The sequence below is a fragment of the Orbicella franksi genome, chromosome 12 (assembly GCF_964199315.1).
Source record: "Orbicella franksi chromosome 12, jaOrbFran1.1, whole genome shotgun sequence".
Taxonomy (NCBI): domain Eukaryota; kingdom Metazoa; phylum Cnidaria; class Anthozoa; order Scleractinia; family Merulinidae; genus Orbicella; species Orbicella franksi.
Genome location: NC_138156.1, coordinates 16,278,358 through 16,299,113, shown reverse-complemented (window position 1 = coordinate 16,299,113; position 20,756 = coordinate 16,278,358). Strand labels below are relative to the sequence as shown.

General features: G+C 40.4%; 1 protein-coding gene and 1 long non-coding RNA gene across 2 annotated transcripts in view; both read left to right on the top strand.

The window, feature by feature from the left end:
* Window positions 1–2,985, top strand: part of LOC145462502 (uncharacterized) — a 212,152-nt gene extending 209,167 nt beyond the window's left edge. Inside the window, exon 3 of the long non-coding RNA XR_014041203.1 lies at window positions 2,167–2,985. This is a non-coding gene — a long non-coding RNA (uncharacterized LOC145462502). The remainder of the gene's footprint in view (window positions 1–2,166) is intronic.
* Window positions 2,986–13,833: 10,848 nt separating this feature from the next.
* On the top strand, window positions 13,834–16,865 carry LOC145462486 (uncharacterized). The gene is made up of 3 exons (XM_081446023.1): window positions 13,834–14,073; window positions 15,363–15,491; window positions 15,969–16,865. The coding sequence occupies exons 1-3, from the start codon at window positions 13,980–13,982 to the stop codon at window positions 16,271–16,273; spliced, it is 528 nt and encodes a 175-aa protein (XP_081302149.1). The 5' UTR covers window positions 13,834–13,979; the 3' UTR covers window positions 16,274–16,865.
* The last annotated feature ends 3,891 nt before the right edge of the window (window positions 16,866–20,756 follow it).

The window sequence follows — 20,756 nt, the reverse complement described above, 5'->3', positions numbered from 1 at the left end:
GAGAAATCGTGACGTCACGACGACATCACCTAAGTGGTGCAGGGGGGTCATGGTGGTTAAAGAGGAAGGGGTTGGGCCTGACGTCATGCTGTGGAAGTTCTATTAGTTCGGGGGGTGGGTTGGCCTTAGCATCCCCTGCTTGGGGGGGATTTGGGGCTGACTTCAGGCGATGGTGAACCCTAATCCGTCTAGGTGCAAGGCGATGATGTCACGAGCTTGGACTTAGGCTTTAGGCTTAGGGTTGGGTTAAGGGTTGGGCTTAGCACCCCTGCTTGGGGGTGGGTTGGGGGCTGACGTCATGGACAGGGAGAATAACCCCTCTTCTAGAGGTCATAAAAAAACGTTGAGACCATACGTGACGATGACATCAAAACATGAATTTTTGTAATGAGGTTTTCTTAACAACAACAGTGGAAAAGACACTATTTTTCAAAAAAGGTGATGGGATCTTCTATACCATGAAAATGGGAGCCTTCCTTTAAGATAAAAAGGCTGTCGGGTTCGGTGGTCCAACAAAGAGAAAATGACACCAATGATCGGGAGGTTTCACTTCCACGATCAATAATTGATTGTCAGGTAAAAGTTCCTGGAGTTGCATCAGTTCGAAAATGTTCCAGTCGTCCTGGCTCTGTTTTACGTAAGTCTGAAGATTGATGATGTGAGTCAAAGAGTCTTTCAGAGATTCCCCGCACCTTAATTTTCTCTGCTCGCCAAGGCTCCGTCTTCTTGGGTTGTGAAGAACATCTTTCAAGAGTTTGTAGTTGTTATACTGTTCTTTTAACTTGGTGTGATTGTAAAGATTCCATTGTTGTAGTATCTCCACCATGGCAGGGAGCGTAAATCCTTTGTGAGGTGGAACTGAGAGGACGGCACACTGGAACGGACTCAACAAATCCCATAACGGTTTGATACCTGTCTTTAAAAATCCGATTCTCTTGCCGTCTTTTTGTCTGCCACTCAACGTGGTCGGAACTGACATGGTGTAAAGCACTTAAAACTATTCGTTGGAGCTCCTTTTTATAACCGAAAAAAGCCATACCCCCTCTCTCCCCCCTCTCTGAGTTGACGTGATTGGAAAACCTCCTCCTCCATGGGCTGACGTCATGATCGAGGTGATCCCCCTCATGCGGTGAAGTCAGGCCGGAGATGGCGCTGGGGGTGCTAAAGTGGGATTTTCAACAATTGCGGACGGACATGCATGACTCATCGGCATTTTTTTGAATTTTTTTCCACCCATTCTTAGGTTTACAAAGCGGGACCTCTTTCACCCCAGAGAGAAATATGGAAATCTATCTGCCTGACCTGCCTAAGCTTGACTCACATCTTCATCTAAAACTGTGTTTTTTTCTCATGGCTATACAGATAGGACTGTTTGCACATACAGTGGTGGTGATAGATTCGTGACGAATGCCGTGGTTTCCAGATGTGTAAGCGGAAAATGTTCGAGTACATGATGTTCGCAGCTTAGTAATAATAAGCGTTTAAAGATGAAACAGGGTTCGAAATTAAGGTGAATTTAATGCCATCCATTTTCCACTCTGTCCTTAGCATGTAGGCGATCAGCCAACCACTGTATCATTCGTTGGATTTCCAGGGGTAGCTTATCGCAGTGATTGAGTGCCTCCCAATAAAAAAAATGTTTCTTCTTTTTTAGTTGGCTAGGACGGTTATCAAATATTCATAACGAAAACAATCAAACTCATCTCACCAGTCTCTTGCTCGTGACGAAGGGCCTGCCGTAAAAGGCTTAAATCTCTTGGGGAGTCCATGCTGAGAAGTTTGAAGTTGGCACACTAGACGACGCCTTATATACTCGTGGCTCTTGGCTCTTGGCTCTAGAAAAAAAGGCGATACCCCACGCAAATCATAACATCTTTGTATGTGACATGGGTTTTTTAAATGATTTGAAAAAGTACAATACCAACACTAATAGCTACGATAAGAGTTCCAGGGGCGTTCAGTCTTGAAAGGCACATTTCGTGCTGGCATATACAACGTAATTTACGAGACCCGCATATTCGCGCATTTTAGCACGCGTATATATGGGTCCTTGTAGGACGCGTATATTTGGGCATTTATTTCGCATATCCCCGCCCTTGAATTTATGCAAATATGTGGCCCTTTAAAAATGCGTATATGCGCGATCTAAATGGTCGTATATATGAGCTTAAGGTGGTATGGTACCCTCAATATGGACCAAAAAGTTTGTTTAAATATGGTGAAGAAAGATCAATTGTGTGCTATTGCACTCAAGAAGAGAAATTAAATTTCTAGAGTTTTACTCAAAATGGTTGCTATGGAAACCAGCCACAGCCTTTTGAAGAGTGTTTTATAGTATTGACGCCAACACTTCCTGCTCTTTTACAAAACAAGAATTGACTGTCAAATAAGCATATCATGTAAGTTTCTGTTTTGTTCTGTGATATGAACCTAGGTTTTGACAGTTAACTCTTATTTTCAGTGCTTTTTACAGCTTTATTTGGAAATAACCTTATTTTTTACCACATCCAGTGGACAAATCATCTCATGTCACGTGACAGACCTTAAAATGTTACGATTTTTTTGGTTTATATCATCACGACGCTATTGGTCTTTGATGAGCCCAAGTTTCAGAAATTCTACTTAAAAACCTTGCAAAGTAGAAATGTTGGCGCGAAGTCAGTCGGTACAAAAGTAAACTTTTGAGAAAAATGCACTTTAAGTTTCTTACGCGAAGTATTAAGCATTTAACGAGACACAAATAGTGGGTGGGTGCAGATTGGATCTCGGGGGAGGGGGTGCAATGGTTGTTCTCTTTTGTAAAAAGTTACCGCAGTTGTGGGAAATATTCCTTGTCATAAGGGAAATGAATGAGCCTGTGATGGCAATTCGAAGCAAAGCTTTTCACAAATAATTATACCAATCGAGTTGTGCATGTCTTAAAAGTTTTTTCTAAATAGTTTCGTTCATATAAGTTAAAAATAATCTATATTTTTGGTCACGTCCTTATAGTAAACAGTCGTTGCTATGGCCGTTGCCACGTGAAAAAACGTATACCCCTGTGTACTTTCCTTAAATTTCACACTCATCTGGAAGGAAATTCGGCAAGATCGTTTCAAAATGTTTTTGACAAGTCCTCAAGGGTCTTAAGTCTTGTATTTCCAAGAAATTGAATTTTTCATGAACATCGCCATATTTTAGGGTACCATACCCCCTTAAAGCCCATACGTAATGTATGTAAACAAGTATACGCGGCAGAAAAGCCCGCGTATACCCTGTTGTAATTTTGAAACGAATGGCCAACCATAGGAAGGAACCTGCAAAGAGGTGCCAAGAAAGTGACTTTCTCCTTTTGTGGCTTTGCCCCTTGATTTCGCTCTCGGCCACGCCGCGCGTTTGTGCTCCAACGTGAGCCTGCTCGCAGGCTACAAAGAATTATCTAAGCATGCAAAATATATTATTCAATTTCCCTGCAGAGGTGTTGGGAGGTGACAATCCCGGGGGTGGGGCATTTGCCCTCTTTCTTTGTCCCCACCCCAGGGCTTTTAGACAGCTCATGTGTCCCCACCCCTGGGAATTTGTCCATTTTTAAAAAAAAAAAATGGTAATGCTGGAATTGGCTGACGCATAAGCATGTAAATACGCTATTCGATTTCCCGATTTTAAAAGTTCCACATTTTCTTCATGCAGCAGTTTCTTTTCTTAAAATTCAGCCTTTGAGTAGTTGTTGTTGTTGTCGTTGTTCCTGTTACAGTGTAAGCTGTGTGAGCAGCCGAGTTGCGCTGCGAATTGTTGAGTGAGTTTTGGGAACTCTAAAAGAACCATAATACAATTTGTGACATGATTCTCCCTTAAACGCAATTTCAAATGACTGAATAGTGGCAGATCCAGACCTTGAGGGTTTTTTTTTTTTTTTTTTTTGCTTGCCCTGTCGGCTTTCCTTTCTTCTGCGATTTTTTTTAACCAAAATAAGGGAGAAGGGGCGGTCCCCCTGGGCCCCTCCCCTAGATCCACCACTGCTGAATTTAAGGCTAGATACCTGCCTGAGCATTATAACGCGAGAAACAGCCTCCGAAATCGATCGGGCAAGAGACGCTGGGTCAGCCATTTGTACTTGGCGAAACGAGACTTCATTATTTCTAAATAATGAATTTACACACTCGGTGATGTTCATATTTCTAAATAATAAATTAACACTTGGCAAGATGAAACCTCATTATTTCTACATAATGAATTTACACACTCGGTGAAGTTCATTATTTCTAAGTAACGAGTTTTCGCACTCGGTTGAGTTCATTATTTCTAAATAATGAGTTTACACACTCGGTGAAGTTCATTGTTTCTAAGTAATAAATTTACACTAGGCGAGATGAAACTTCATTATTTCTAAATAATGAATTTACACACTTGGTGATGTTCATATTTCTAAATAATAAATTAACACTTGGCAAGATGAAACCTCATTATTTCTAGATAATGAATTTACACACTCGGTGAAGTTCATTATTTCTAAGTAATAAATTTACACTCGGCGAGGTGAAATTCATTATTTCTAAATAATGAATTTACACACTCGGTTAAGTTCATTATTTCTAAATAATAAATTTACTCTCGGCGAGATGAAAATTCATTATTTCTAAATAGTGAATTTACACACTCGGTGAACTTCATCATTCATAAGTAATAAATTTACAATCGGCGAGGTGAAATTCATTATTTCTAAATAATGAATTTACACAGTTGGTGAAGTTAATTATTTATAACCAATAAACTTACATTCAGCAAAATGAAACTTCATTATTTGTAAATAATGAATTTAGACTCTCCGCAAAATAATTTATTTATTAAATAATAAGATTTACAAACTTTATGATATGTAAATAACTATTTTAGAGATGACCTGATTTATAAATAACTCTATAGTAAAAGATTATTTGTAAATCAGGATGAACCTAAAATAATTATTTACATATCAACGGACAAGTTCTTGTGTCTTATTTATAAATAAATTTTCTGACATTTTCAATTTTTTATAAATAAGGGGAAAATGGCATAAATTCGGTCTAAATAATAAATTGACAAACGGCGCCCCATAGGCCCGGGGGGTACTTCCTTATATGGGCTATATGGGTATGTGCGGCCCCAAAGGGTATGGTTTTTCACCCGGTATCGATTTTAGTACCCTGGTCCCAGAGGTTTTTCTTGATTTTTCTCCGCGTGAGAGAGCTGCGAGAGAGCCGCGAAGCGGCGAGAAAGAAAAACCTCTGGTTACCTTGGACTTGAATCTCACTTTCATGCAGACACCAGGGGACACACCAGGGTCAGGATCTGACCCTCACGCTCGGATTGGTTGATATTTTTACAAACACGCAAATCAATATGATTGGTTCGTTTGATTGGTAATACCGAGGGGACGGTGGGGATATCTGTCACTGCACTTCTTGAGGTAAATTTTGCCTCTCTACCAGGGAAGGAATTTGTTTGCAAAATACTTCAGTTCTCAGTTTACACGTTCAAGATTCGCCTGTGTTCGACATGGATTATGTTTCTGACAGTGTCTTCGAAGAAATTTTGACGTCGGTACTCGAGAAGCGTTTTCCAGAGATTGAAAGTCTCACCGAACATCAAAAGAAAGCCTTGTTCGCAGTCATAAATCGAAAGGATGTGTTGTTCGCCATACTGCCAACCGGACATGGAAAATCAATAATATTTCAGTTGCTCCCTGATGTCTGCAAATACCTGTACCTGTCAGGTTATTCATACCCTCATCATGCCACAATTTTGGTTATGTGTCCTCTAAGTCTCTCGTGGACTCTCATATCCGCGAACTGCGAAACCGTGGCATTTCAATGGCCAGTTTGAGCAGCGAAGACAAGAAGCTTATGCCTTTCTATTCGGAAGTCCCGAGTCCTTCTTACAAAACGAGGAAGTGGAGAAACATGCTCCGTCGTAATGTTTAACAAGAGAGAACCTTCGCGATCGCTGTGGATGAAAACATTAATTCTTGCAAACACGTGCGTTGACCCCGGCCAAGAAGGTCAAGTGATACCACTCTCCACTACCCGAGTGGAAACCTTTAGCGGCTCATAAACACGTGATTGCTAAGTTGCCATTGGTCCCTTTTGTAACTGTCAATTTGACGCGTTTGACGGCTGGCGTGTGCAAGAAAGTGAGATTCGAGTCCAAGGTAACCAGAGGTTTTACTTTCTCGCCGCTTCGCGACTCGTGTTCGTCGCTTCGCGAAAAGAAGAAAAATCAAGGAAAACCTCTAAGTCCAGGGTGCGATTTTAGCCATTTTGGTCATAAATAGGATATGGATTTTGCACTTTAGCCTTGATATGGGTATTTTATTTAAGAAGAAGCCATTTTTTCGTCATTTTTTTACGAAATTACTTTTGGTCGGACACCTCTCTGTCTTACCGGTATCCCACCAAAAGTAATTTCGTAAAAATACGCTTCAGACGGCCCAGGAAGGCGAAAAAACACCACACATGAGTTGATTAACGTCTCATTTCACTTAATTGGGATATTCAGATCAAGATGTAATTTGGATATGCAGTTTTCAGAGCTTTATTCATAACCCTCATAGATTCTTTTCGTTTCATATAAACAATTGTTTAACCACGAACACATGGGGTGGTCCGCCTGTGGGCGTGGGAATCTACAAAGACCTAAGACTAATTTTAGAAATCTGTCCCAAAAGTACACATCAATATTCCTAAACGAACATATGGATATTCCGGAATGTATCACCGCTAAATGTAATAACAACGCTAAATGTAATACCAACCGTAAATGTAATAAAAATTAACTCTAAATCTAATACTAACCGCAAATGTAATAAAAATTAACCCTAAATGTAATAACTTACCCCACCGTAAATGTAATGCAATTTAACGCTAAATGTAATAAGCTGACCAACCGTAAATGTAATACAAGTTAACCTTTAATGTAATAACACGTTACTAAGGGTGGCAAAGGCGTAAGTGGCATCAATAGCATCAGTGATATGATATAACTTCAATAGATTATCAGATTACCCAATCACGGTTAATCACCTTTACTAACTAAACCGTTAGGCAGATTACCCCCCGGGGTTACTCCCATACAATACCTATACGGTTATGAATACGTTTTTCTAATATGTTTATTTAATTTACAAATAATTTGTGATTATACGTGAATGAGTATCGTTGCTATTAAAGTTGTCATTATATCAACTGTACCATCAGTATATTTTTATCTGTTTTATCATACTACCGTCTCATCAAAATCTTTTGAACACAACCAGAAGGACTTCTAATAATAGCCCACTTTCAAAAAGAGTGTAAACCTGGGGTGAGTATGGGTGAGGGATCAATTATGGGATCGTTTGGGGGCGCTCGCACATTTGTTTTCAACCTCGTGCTCCCCCCAAACGATCCCACAACTGAGCGCGCGTCTTATCTCGCCCAGGCTTCCACTATTTTCGAAAGTGGGCTATGTAATTGCGCGATCCGCTGCAAAGAATTTCGGAAATGATGTTTGCAAATGCTCGACTATCAGAAGGGCTATTTTCTATTAGGAGATCTTCAGAAGTTACCAATTAAGCTTTGACCGGAACTATGCAGAACCTTGGCAATGTTCACAAAAAATCACCGAGACTTCAAGTGATGCCCGGTAACTGTAAGGGAGCTTTTAACACTATGTTAATACATTTGAGATTAACTTGTATTACATTTACGGTTGGTCAGATTATTACATTTAGCGTTAAATTGTATTACATTTACGGTGGGGTAAGTTATTACATTTAGGGTTGATTTTTATTACATTTGCGGTTAGTATTATATTTAGAGTTAATTTTTATTACATTTACGGTTGGTATTACATTTAGCGGTGATACACCGGAACACTGTTTTTCTTGCACGTTTTAACACCTTTATTCCCAAAACTAATTAATTTTCTCGCTATATCATAGACGGCGTGCGTTAATAAACAAATGACAAAACTGATGCTAAATAAAGCGCGACAGAAAGACACGCACTTTGTCGCCATTCCCTTCCTCTGTCCTCCAAAGAGGCTCAAAGGGGAGAATCCGCTGAGTGATGTGAGTGCAGGCGTAAGGCTTTATTACAGCCGACGGCGGCCGAAGGTATAGGAGGAAAACGACATTAGACCACTTTCGATATATTAAAATTCTGCTTGATAGTGAGGCTTAGAGGACACACACAAAAGAAATGAATAAACATGTTCATTCAATTTCCTTTGTTTGTGTCCTCTAAGCCTCACTGCCAAGCTTCTTTCCCCCTCACCAACCTCCCTTCCCCAGCTCCCTTAAAGCATAAAATAAAAATAAGCCTGCTCTCTCATAAGCTTTAAGGGAATATGGTGCTAAAAACAAAATGTTTTGACATCCCCTTAGAAAATAAGTTAGGTTCACTGAACTAGATATGACCTATTTCTTGTATTATTAGAGTGGGCACATAACTAGTTGATAACATTTTGTCCTTTTTTTAAGTATGGATTCGGAGTCTTTTGTGGTCCTCGCGGTAGGATATCCATCTTGATTATTTTGTTTTCCATGACGTCAGGAAACAATCTAAATGTTTTCAAAATGTAATAGAACGCAACAAAAGAACGCCAGAATCACCAAACAATTTTACATTTATGTCTGCATTCACTAAAATGGGAAAACTTTAAAAAACCTTAAAATGCAAAAAAAAAAAAACCCTCGTACTGGAAAAGATGTGGTTGTTGTAAAGACATCAATTTAAATGATTATGCCATTTCATAGATATGCCCAAATAAATTGCAGGAGAGAAAACAAAGTTTGTGGGATTTTGTTTTATTATTGAGGTATAAACGCTTCAGGCCTAGGAGAAAGAATCTATCCCCAGTATGAACTGCTGCCAGGTGAGCAATTTCACAAGGTGACCTTCTTCTATTTCCCTAAACATTCATTAGGTTGACACTGATGACAGTGAGGGAGGTGCGATGACGTGGCTAGTGGTAATGAAAGTGACGTTGCTAAAGAAGAGGAACTGGAAAGTAACAGGTACGATATTATCATAAATTTGTAGGCTGATCATGATCACTATCTTTGTCTTTACTGTAATTGTTCATGTGGTGTTAAACGAAACGATGCTAAACGTAGATAGTAAATGACTTAATTCTTTAAGTTCAGGTAAATTAGTTTTTGAACGCATGATTATTTTGACAGGTATGCAGGCAGTCCATACAATAACAACGAAGAAACGCCTGTATTCAATTGGACTAATAAGATGCTGTCACCTAGGGAAGCGGTACAAATATTGTTGGCGCCATCATTACGAGAGGGCAACTTCTGCAAAACCACACCTCGTGCTATTCAGCATAACGTCACCTTTTTAGTCGATAGAACACATCTCAAACATGAGGACGACATCAAAAGTGATGATATGGGAGCCTGGCGGAACAAAGGTGTCCTCAAGTATAGATTTGCCATGGACGAAGACTCGGGTGATTTGTATCAGCTTGACGAAGATGACATACCGGCCGCAGACTGGGCCATATATCGTCTAAAACGATTATGTTAAAAGAACAAATCCTCTCCAGATCTCAAGAAGCACTTTTACGTCATTCAGGGTAAGTACAATTCGTAAAACTTTAATTATACCCCATCTTAAATTTTGAGACATTGACACCCGAATGTAGCAGTTTAAGGTGCGGGATCATGCCAAAATACTGCCCTCTTGCACATGTCACTGTCTTACGTTGGCTTCCCTGAACACTGAGATTAAGTTGCGTTTGTTGTCGGTGCTAATCTTGCTTAGTCAGGGGGTTTTTTTTCGAGTCGTTCTCCTTTCTCAAAACACATTTTCAAATTTCTGTTTAATGTAGGCTCCATTACCACCCGCTGTTCGGGAAAGGAGCCCGCGCTCCTTCCCCGAACTAAAAGGAACGTAGACCGGACTCGAGAAAGCGGCGGAAATCGAGCCTATGTTTAATGTAGTTTTAGATAAAGAGAAGCTACGTGAAAACTACCCACAGGCCACGCCCGGAGACCACGTCAGCTAGGTTTAATATGTTTTTTTACAACCACTGCAGAAATTCTCGTGCTCTCATCGGCTAATTTTCATTGTCAAAAAGCGGACAGACACATGAATTTTTAATTTATGCGATGCGATGCGATGCGATGCGCTTTTTGTTATTGTAAAAAACAAATTGACGTCAGTTTTTCGTATGTCTTGGCCTGTTATTGACAATTAATTTCGTTAAAACATTGTCAAAGTAGTCTACGGATCAACTCGGCTATAGCCTCGTGGATCCACAGCTACTTTGACAATGTTATAAAGAAAATGGTGATCAATAACAGGACAGACGCATGAAAAACGGACCTCAATTTGTCAAGTTGCTGAAGCCATATTTTCCTTCTTTACAGAAGTACCTCATCTCTGCCTTGTGCAATATATCTTTGACGAAGAAGAACATGAGGTCCTAGTGTTGCCGCATGGCAATAACAAGAATGTTCGGGGAGCTGCAGCGGGCTATGTGAGAACAAAGAAGAGTGTTGTTGATGCGTTAAAGGAGGTTTCTGTTACCAAAAAGCCAAAGCAAGCCTTTCATCAGGTGAATGAGGAGAGAGGAGGCATCCTGAAAGCAAAAGCGGAGAGTGACCTTCCTAGAAACCGCGCAAAAACAAGCACAAAACCAGCGACGCGGACTGTTGAAGGCCAACAAGGAGATCGATTCTGTGTTACTTGTACTTATGATTTCCAAAAGGCAGCAGCTCGGTAATCGGGAAAGTGCATTCATAAGAGAAGTAACAGGACCTGAACTTCGTACAGTCCTGGGATTTGACTGGCAATTGAGAGACAAGGTTCGAATCTGTACTAACCCTGCAAAATTTGCTGTTTTTGGAGTTGATCCTACCTTTAACCTGGGAAAGTTTCACTGACTTGACTGTCACCGCCTATGAGAACCTGTTAAAAGACCGTAAAACAGGGAAACCCCCGCTGATGCTTAGACCAATGTTGCTTCATCAAAGAAAGACCTTTGGCACTTACAACTTCTTTTTTTTCAAATCTAGCGGGACTTAACAAAGAGGTTCCCTTACTGCTTGCCTTCGGAACAGATGCCGGGAGAGGAAGCACTCATCCAGGCGTTGAGCAGATCTCTCTGTCATGTCCTAAATCTCAGATGCTTTGGCCACTTTAAAGACAATTGTAAGGAGCAATTAAAATCAGTGCCCAAGGAGGTTCAGGCAGAGTTCTATACAAAGGAAATACCAAAGAAGATGGTGAGCGAAGTATTTATGCAGTAAAATTCCTTTTCAAAAATGGCTGGTAGTCTGTGCTGAAGAAATATTGAATAATGTTACGTTATCATCTCGTACCACTTACAGGACTTCTCGATGCAGAAACAGATGAAGAATTTCTTACTCAGCTGGAATCCTTTAAATACGTGTGGAACCAAAGGGAGAAAGAACACCTTCCTGCCGGAAAATCGCCCCAATTTCATGGCTACATTTCAAGCAAGGTGATTGAGATATAGTATAGATATAGATATTTATATAATAATATAATCAAATCAATGCGCGCGCTTTGATTGGTCAATCAGCTATGATTTATTGTGCCAGTAAACTCATGGAAATTTCGCGTGTCTTCTGAATTATTATCATTATTACTTGGGATGTTGGAATTCCAAATCACGAATTCGTAAATCACGAGCCGCAGGCTCGTGATTTACGAATTCTTCTCGTGTTCTTCCAACATCCCGAGTGGTTTATCAGCCAATAAACCATAAAAACTTGTGGTTTATTGCTTAAATATCTATTAAATGTAACTTTGGTATACGAAATAGATGTAAACTGGCAGTAAAAACGGTATCTTTTCTCGTTAATATAAAAATACACTCGCCCTAGTATAGCAAAATGGGCAAAAACGTTTTCAATACCGGACTTGTTCTTTTCTCTATGTTACCTCATAACCGATTTACAAACTACCCACAATGTAAAATCACAAGTAATTAATTGTCCAGTGTAATTGATTTTTCAGTTTATTGGTGAGATGGGTTTAATCTCTTTGTTAAGTCTATTAGCTTCAGCCAAGAGACCATGATCTGAGAGAACACATCCCATCTCTTGCTTGAGCATAACTAATAATATTTCGCATTTTTAGGCAGTTTCATGTATCATCTATGTGTACGTTTGTTCCCGCACAGTAAGCAATGTGTAAGGTATAGCTCTCTTTGGCTTTACCCAGTAAGCTACTTCAAGGCGTGGCCATATAGAACTACTGATTTTCGAAAGTACTTACTGACAATTAGTAAACAATTGTAATATTTATTTTTATTTTTTTCTCAAGCATCTGAGCGGGCCGGATTCCTAAATCCTCGAATTTGATTGGCTAATCATACGCACGTGACCGGTCCAGCTTTTTACGATACGGCCCACGGGCCGGATTTTTTCTTCGCAGCCTAAATTTCGCTCCTAAAAGTTGGCGGTAGTTGTCAATCGTTTGCCTTTTTTACATGTCCGTCGACGATTAGTCAACGAAAGTTTATCTCTGTTCACTTTAAAATGGCAAGGAAAGTCACTCGGTCACAGTTTTTCACCATACGGACCTCCCAGCCGGCAAATAACATATATTTATGACAGAGAGATGTTATTATGGCAAATTTTCTCAAGCCAGTGACAAGGAATGCTGGGCTGGGAGACCTATCCGAACCTTATTTTAACAACTTGCCAGAATCAGGGAATGCAGTGATGAAGAGAGAAGTGGACTCCCAACCCGGCGAAATGTCACATTTCTGCTCGAAAATGGAGGCGTTGGTCAACCAGCAAAGGCGCGACTGCGAGGCAGCTGTCCTCAATCGAGGTCCATACCAGCTTGCAGATGAATTTCAAACCCTGGAAATCTCTTCGCAGAAGTGGTTTCAAATGAATGAGTATTAAATCCATAACACACAATTTAAGATCTAGTCTCGCTATAGCTGATACAGATGGAATATCAGTCAGGTTATCATGTGGGAATCAATCAGTAACTATAAGGTAAGGGTGATTATTTTGTAGCCTATAGTAGTTCAAAAAAATAATCATGTGCATATGTAGTCAGGTCATTTTAGATAGTGAATGGTGACTGATGCTAACAGCTGAAAACAAAGTTAATGACATTTTTGTAGTTTATTTCAAAATATATTTTAATCTATGTTTTAATCTTGCTAATGTTTTAATCTTGCTAATGTGACAGCTGAACATTTTGTTGTTCGCATTACAAATTATTAACGTCATTAACTTTAACTAAGTTACTTTTTGTACTGTGCAAAAGTAACTTTTTCGGAGATTTTTACAAATTATAAGTCTTTGGGAAGGTGAAAAAGCTCTTAAGTTGTCTTTAACACCTTTTCCCACATTCACAGATTTTGCACGTCTCCTCACAAGCTATCCTTGTGAAAAGTACCCAGCTGAGATTTTAGACTGCATAAAGTGCTCCTGTCAACAAAATCTATTTTCACAGGTTTTTTCACAGGTTGTGTTTCATAGATTTTTTTCACAGGTTTTTTCATAGGGTTTGACTATGTGAAAAGTGCCCTCTTCACAGGTTTTAAGATTTTAGACCCTGTGAAAAAACCTGTGAAAAAGGTCCAAAACAAGATTCTTTTTCACAGGTTGTATTTCACAGGTTTTTTCACAGGCTTTTTCACAGTTTTTGACCCTGTGAAAAGTGCCCTGTTCACCGGTTTTCAAAATTTCACACCCTGTGAAAAACCTATGAAAAATCTGTGAAAAAACGCCTGAAACGGTGTATTTCACAGCTTTTTTCACAGAATAATTCTTAGGTTCACATCTTTTTCACAGGTTCTCATCCAATAGTTTCTGAGAAACATTGCCTATTGTCTTAAGTGACCATATATAATGAAGTGAATGCAATACCTTTGTCTTTCTTAGTCAAAACATTCAGTTCAAATTTAAAGTCTGCCGTATAAAAATTGTGAATTGAATTGCTGAAAAACAAACCAAAGAATTGGCGAAATCAAAGTGCATGGAGAAGATGATGAGGATGTTTCCTTTTGTTTTTACAGTTATCGTGGCCCTTATATGTGCAAGCCCCAAAAGTTCTCAGGCGAGGACAGAGGGTAAGTATATAGTAAGTAACTCAGATTTAGACTATCCCTGAATGAATGTATTAAAAGTCATTCACATGATCACTCTTTGGCTCCTTCCTTGCTTTGCAACGACATAAGACGTCGATACTGTCTCTGAAACAGTTTGACAAGCAACCTGGACGAACATGAAGTATAAAAATCATATTTGCTGCTTCACTCAGTTTTGTTTGTTGGTTGCTACTCGCCGTTGAAACGATGGACACAGCGTATAGCGTCGTCGATCAAGACGTACCGAAGACTGAAATTAGAAAGAAATGATACTATCAACAAACGGCTTCAAAGTCATGAACAGTCTGATAGCTTGAGGTTAAACGAAGCAAAAAACTGTGCGCTGGAACAAGATCAAATCATGCTTCAAGAAGTATACAAACTTGATGTGTGCCAAATGTACAAATTTGTAGCATTTTTGGAGTCTGTAGGAATCCGTACTACGTAGAGTATCACTAGGAATGTTCTAGTGCAAGCACTTTCAACACTTTCCCCTTAATTGCTACTGTCTAGTGAGTATGAGGTACGGAGATGACTTCGCTTTAATGACAAAAAAGAACCGTGAGCCGACTAGTGGAATCTTAATGCAGCAGAGATCGATTTCCTTTATATATACCAAGAACGTGTTATTAACGCTACAAGCTTTGCTTAGGACACGATTTCGTAGATCTACGTATTTCTTAGGCGCTCTTTCCCTGAAACTTCGCATCCCAGAAAAAAGGGAAACACATTATCTAGTCAGTGTGACATGTGATCTGTTCCACATTTTCTACTCAAGCCAAAAAGCGATGAAGAGGGTCATGAGATTGTCAATTAAAGTTAGACCTATAGCCTTGGTATCTGGAGTAAGCAGACGTGATTATATTGTTTATTGCAACTCGTGGCATAAATTAGCAAATACAATTTAGCAGACACAACATCGCCGCACTTATTGGTTCGCAGATTTCCCTTTTCAGTTGTGCAGTCGTGTTTCCGTCTTAAATCAGGAAATTCACACTGGATAATAGGAACTGAGTAAATACTTGTAAATTCAGCTGAAAAAAAAACAACTGTGCGAGAAACTTACTACTGTTGCTATTTCGCTCAGACTCCACAGAAACAGATTAATTAGAATCGTGAATATAGCTGTGATCGGTATGAATCCATCCTGAGCGAAGAGAATTGATTGAATGGCTAAATCTATGGAAAGAAATAGTTTGCTGTCTTGTCCTTTGAAAAAAAACGTAATTTCAATACGAAAAAGACTGATTGCTTCCTTTGTACACATGCAGGGCTTGTCAATGTGGACATAACAGTCAGCACAAGTAAGCTGAAGGAAACCAGACAATTTTACACAAAATACTTGAAGTTTAAAGTAGTAAAGGAAACCCCTGGATTTCTTTCTCTATCACCCGCACCAGGTACGTATTGAAACATGATGGATCATGATGCTTCTCCTCATGTGACTAGACCATAGCAAGGACGTACAGCTTTGTTTGCTTCTTATTCTTGTTATTATTCGCTGACTCCTTCTCCACCCACCTCTTCTATGGCGGTAGAGGAACGATTGTCAATCATTTGAAGGTGGTCAAAAATTACTATTATCATTAAGGAAGTGAGTTATGTTTGGGGTGACACCGTCTATTCTGAGAAGGACTTCAGGTCCAGAGGTAACGGAATGAGCTTGAATTGTTGCAGATAAAAATGCTCCTCCGGTGACAACATGCACGAGAAAAGCCTAAGAAATAGTGTAATCTGAGTGAGTGAGCGAGCCCATAAATCCTCTAACATAGAGATGTTCAAGATTAGCCAATAAATATAGAACGAAGAAGTTTAGTGTGCTGTCACATTTTTAACAACCATACGCGTTTTTTAACCCAAGTTTTGTTTTATTGTAGGAATAGCTTTTCTTGATTTCGTCGTGGAGGGTGCAGAACATTCATGTACCAGACCACAGCTGGCCAAGGAATTCGCGGGAAAAGGCATGTTCCTCACATACAACTTTGGAGACGTGGAAGCTGCTTGTGAAGAGTTTAACAGGTCCGGCTATCCAATGGCCATGCCAATCAAAACTGAACCCTGGTTTGAACGTCACTGTTACGTCATAGATCCAAATGGAATACCGCTGAATCTGGCGCACTGGAACGAAACTCCAGCTGAGCCAAAGGATGAAGTAATATTACGTTTTATGATCTGGTGTTAAATTGAGTGCCGTAAAATCTAAACCAAAGTTATCACTCCATTGGACCAATCAAAGCTCGAAGCATATAAGCGTAATTGGTGCGGAGAGCAGGCAAACGTGTGCTACAAGTCGCGATAGGTTTCGGTTTATTTCTGATTGGTTGAGAAGGTGGCACGCGTTTTTTAAACCAATCATTTAGCGTAGACAGAAGCATGTCACCTTGTTCAAGGTGATGTGCTTCTGGGGTAGAATGTAAATCCAACGCAAACGCGAATTATGTTCGAAACCGTGGCAAGTGACAATCACTCTATGTGGATTTCCATTTCTACTTTGTCACATGGAGAAAACTGGATTTAACAGAATCGAAATCTCGCCTTCTAATTCGTGGATACGAATCAAAAGGCATTGGTGTGAGTAAGTTGCGATTTATCATACAAAAGGAATGAGAACGATCGAGCTGGTTAAACTAGTAGTAGTAAATTAACACAATTTTTTTCCCGTATGATAACAGGTGTTAGCAGCATGGCATTTTATTACACCTCCCATGATTTACAAGAACTACAAACTTGGTACAGCAAACACTTGAACATGACAGTGGAGAGAGGGGTGGACTGGGTTGGCTGGGTGTTAACGATGACCGCTGCTAATGGCACCGTGGAGTTTCGTCCTTTCCAATCCTCGGAACATTACCTATAACCCAGCGTCTTTGATTCCTCATCTGCTGGAAGAGTTTGACGGACGTGGTCTGTCATACACTTTTAACTTCAATACCTCGAGTGAAGTTGATAGGTGAGACACAGGCGGCCCAAGCTGTCAATGTTATCCTTTTTGTTTTCCTTTTTATGCGAACGTTCAGGCTAACGTGACATATGGCATGTACCATTACATAACGACCAAATTTGACCACGCGAAACATGACTCCCGCCTTGCAGCATATGGAGGTGTTGTGTTACAACGGTTTGAATTTATAAAGGTTGGTATGGGAATGCAACGGCTTTGCTTGAAAAGCCAATTATTCTTAAATTTTGTGAATAAAATCTACTTACCCTGTTGCTATGTTGTATTCTTTGTTGTTTGCCAGCTCCTCGGGCCGATCTAACGCGATTTCGGCGAGTTATCGTTCTGTGGGTTTCCACTACTAAAAGAAAGACAAGGCCGGACACTGATTTCCGGAGTGCCCGCCGCTCGAAGCGAATAAATCCACTGAAAATAACCCTGCCGGCTCAATTCCTCCGTAGAATCGAAGAAGAAATGTTGAAGCTCCATGTCAGTTCACTCGCTACGCGATTCCGTCCACAACGCCTTGGCAACGATACATTTATTTCGAGATTGCTTCGCTCGCAAACTCCCCGGGAGTAACCGAGTGCCCGGTTACCCGGGGAGCATTTTGGTTTGACCGTTGACAAATCGTTGCTGACTACCCCCGGTCGGGCTAATTATAGTTACCCAATACCGCGAAAGTGTCCTAACTTTTGTGACGCGGCTGTTTTCGAGTTTGCGAGCGAAGCAATCTCGAAATAAATGTATCGTTGCGAAGGCGTTGTGGACGGAATCGCGTAGCGAGTGAACTGACATGGAGCTTCAACATTTCTTCTTCGATTCTACGGAGGAATTGAGCCGGCAGGGTTATTTTCAGTGGATTTATTCGCTTCGAGCGGCGGGCACTCCGGAAATCAGTGTCCGGCCTTGTCTTTCTTTTAGTAGTGGAAACCCACAGAACGATAACTCGCCGAAATCGCGTTAGATCGGCCCGAGGAGCTGGCAAACAACAAAGAATACAACACAGCAACAGGGTAAGTAGATTTTATTCACAAAATATAAGAATAATTGGCTTTTCAAGCAAAGCCGTTGCATTCCCATACCAACCTTTATAAATTCAAACCGTTGTAACACAACACCTCCATATGCTGCAAGGCGGGAGTCATGTTTCGCGTGGTCAAATTCGGTCGTTATGTAATAGTACATGCCATATGTCACGTTAGCCTGAACGTTCGCATAAAAAGGAAAAAAAAAAGGATAACATTGAGAGCTTGGGTCGCCTGTGGGTGAGATTCATGACTGACTAGGGTCGCATCTGTCTGGTCACTTTAGAGTCGCGTTCTTTCTTCCACTACTATATACCCCAATATACCATTTTAATATGTCGAATTATTGTCGCATCTCGATTGGTTCTTAATGACGCATAAACAAATGTAGGGCAGATGCATAGATGATGTTCATTAACATTTTTTCTTTGTTTCTTTATTATTATATCTAAAACCCAGAGATTCCATAAAACCAAGAGATTCTATTCACTAATAAATCACGGAAAACGTCACTGAAATTGTGGTAAGAACGCCAGTGACACACTGGGCTATCGCCTCATGTGCCCCTTTTTTGTTCCTGCCACATTTTGATATCATCTGTGATCAATTACTGAACAGACGCACGGCAACATGGAATCTATTTCAGTACAAAGTTCAAGTTGCAATACTAGCACTGCCACGATCAACCAATAGTCACTTACGAACTTTGTGTATATATCCGTTATTCAGCATGCGCTCTTCTCCCGACTGGGTTCAAGTATATATAGAGCGGGAAAGAGAGACTTCAGGGCCAGCTCTTGGTACGATTGCGTTACAGGTGGTCCCACTACCTTCAAAGCCGAGATATCCCTCTGATGCATCCGTTAGGCTCGGTGGGAGGTCATAGGAGGTGTGCAGTGGACGATCCCAATGGCGTGGTCATTAACATTGCTACCCCCGGTTGGAATGAGTACGAAGAGGAGGTTAACTGCCCCAAACCCACCGCCAAGGCTGCTTGGAACGTGGAGAGTGCCTGGATGATATCTATGACTACAGCTCTTGTAATAGCAGTCTTGTCTCTGCTGTAGTTCAGGATTCAACTCCATTGGATATGCACGAACCTATGTTCCTGTAAACCATTTGTTATAGTATTATTCTGGACCGTAGATTCAAGATAGAATCAAATTCTATTAGAGATGTTCCAGGATCGCTCATTTGTTAAAAGTAAATCAATTTGTAACGTAATTGCAGCGACAGCCCTCCATTCAAAACGCGGCGCTTTCTGTTTTAAAAGGCTTCCGATATATCAAGTGGTGAAGCATTGTAATGATTAAAACATATTACTTTAGCGATTCCACAGTCTTCATGTAGATGTTAACGAAGAGTCAAAACTTGTTAAGAACAAAGCGTGTCAATTCGAAGAACACGTAGTCTTGTTAGCTAGCTTTAACTATCCTTCCTCCGTTCTGAAGAACTCCATTTGAACATGATCGTGCTTCAAACCCAGACAAACCTCAGCTTTAATTTGGAGTCTAGTACCATCCATTGGCGCACCACTTCTCCGCAGCGATACGAACTGCCTTGAGAGTTGACAAAGCATAAAACACGAATCAAAATACTGCCTGGGTGAACCTCTCTCTAACATATTGGCACGCATAAAACCCCCTTTCAATCTGATCGCTACTTGATGCATGTACTGTTAGCACTGTTTGGGTCAACTGCTAGTCGACGCACGAGCGGAACGCGAGTGGGCTCGGCAGTTCCTAGACCTCAAAAGCACAGGCGTACGGGCAATTTTTTCCAGGGGTGGGGGTGGGGGGACAGTGAATCATTTCCCAAAATATTTTCGCAAGTTGCCCAAATTTTTCCAAAAATTCGAGCACAAAAGAGGGTCATAGGATTCACTAACATAAGCCTGCACATGGAGTGAAAATAATCTTACACTTGATAGGTCACGTTACAAGTAGAACACATATGCATTAAAAAGAAATAACTGACTCTGCCATTGCAACGGCCAAAAATATCCATGTCATTATTTAGTACAGAGTTGGCATATTCCCTTTCAATGTTAATTAGTGCGATGATCCTGACACGCTGTTATCCCTTGTAATCATAAATTACAATTTTCTCGATTTTGATTGGTTTCCACTAATTTACTTGCCAAGTTGTTATCGGACAGTTTGTTATTGGACAGTTTGTTCTCGGACAGTTCAATAAGCCAATCACATTCAAAGTTGTAGTTTGAATCAACCAACCACATTCAAAGTTGTAGTTACGTGCGTGCGCGTGCGCGCTTTTGTGTTTTTGGCGCCTAATTGCCGGTAGGAGGCGCGGTGGCCTTAGAATGTTTACATCTCTTTTGTAGGTATTTTAATGCAAATTTCCCCTTTCTTTCATAACTTGGCTATTCTTCTTTTCTCGGAAATTGTAATTTTTATGACTAATTAGTAATAAGACTTCGTGTCGTCCAATTCGGTCGGTAATCATACTCGTGATAAACAAATCGGACTCCCGCTTCGCGGTCGTCCGATTTTGTAATCACTCTTATGATAACAGACCGAATTGGACTCCACTTAGTCCTATTACCATTACTTATTGCGGAGGTAGGTTTTCAATCTGCGCAACGCACTGAATGATCGTTCTGCGGAAAACGATGTAGTAGGTATCACTACAAGGATATGCACCACATTGGAAAAGTCTGGCAACATATCAAATAGATC

Excerpts from the sequence above, each read along its gene's own strand:
- LOC145462486 (XM_081446023.1), top strand. The coding sequence starts at position 13,980 with ATGGAGAAGATGATGAGGATGTTTCCTTTTGTTTTTACAGTTATCGTG. Across the intron at positions 14,074-15,362 it reads TTCTCAGGCGAGGACAGAGG|GGCTTGTCAATGTGGACATA; the intron begins GTAAGTATATAG and ends GTACACATGCAG. Across the intron at positions 15,492-15,968 it reads TTCTCTATCACCCGCACCAG|GAATAGCTTTTCTTGATTTC; the intron begins GTACGTATTGAA and ends GTTTTATTGTAG.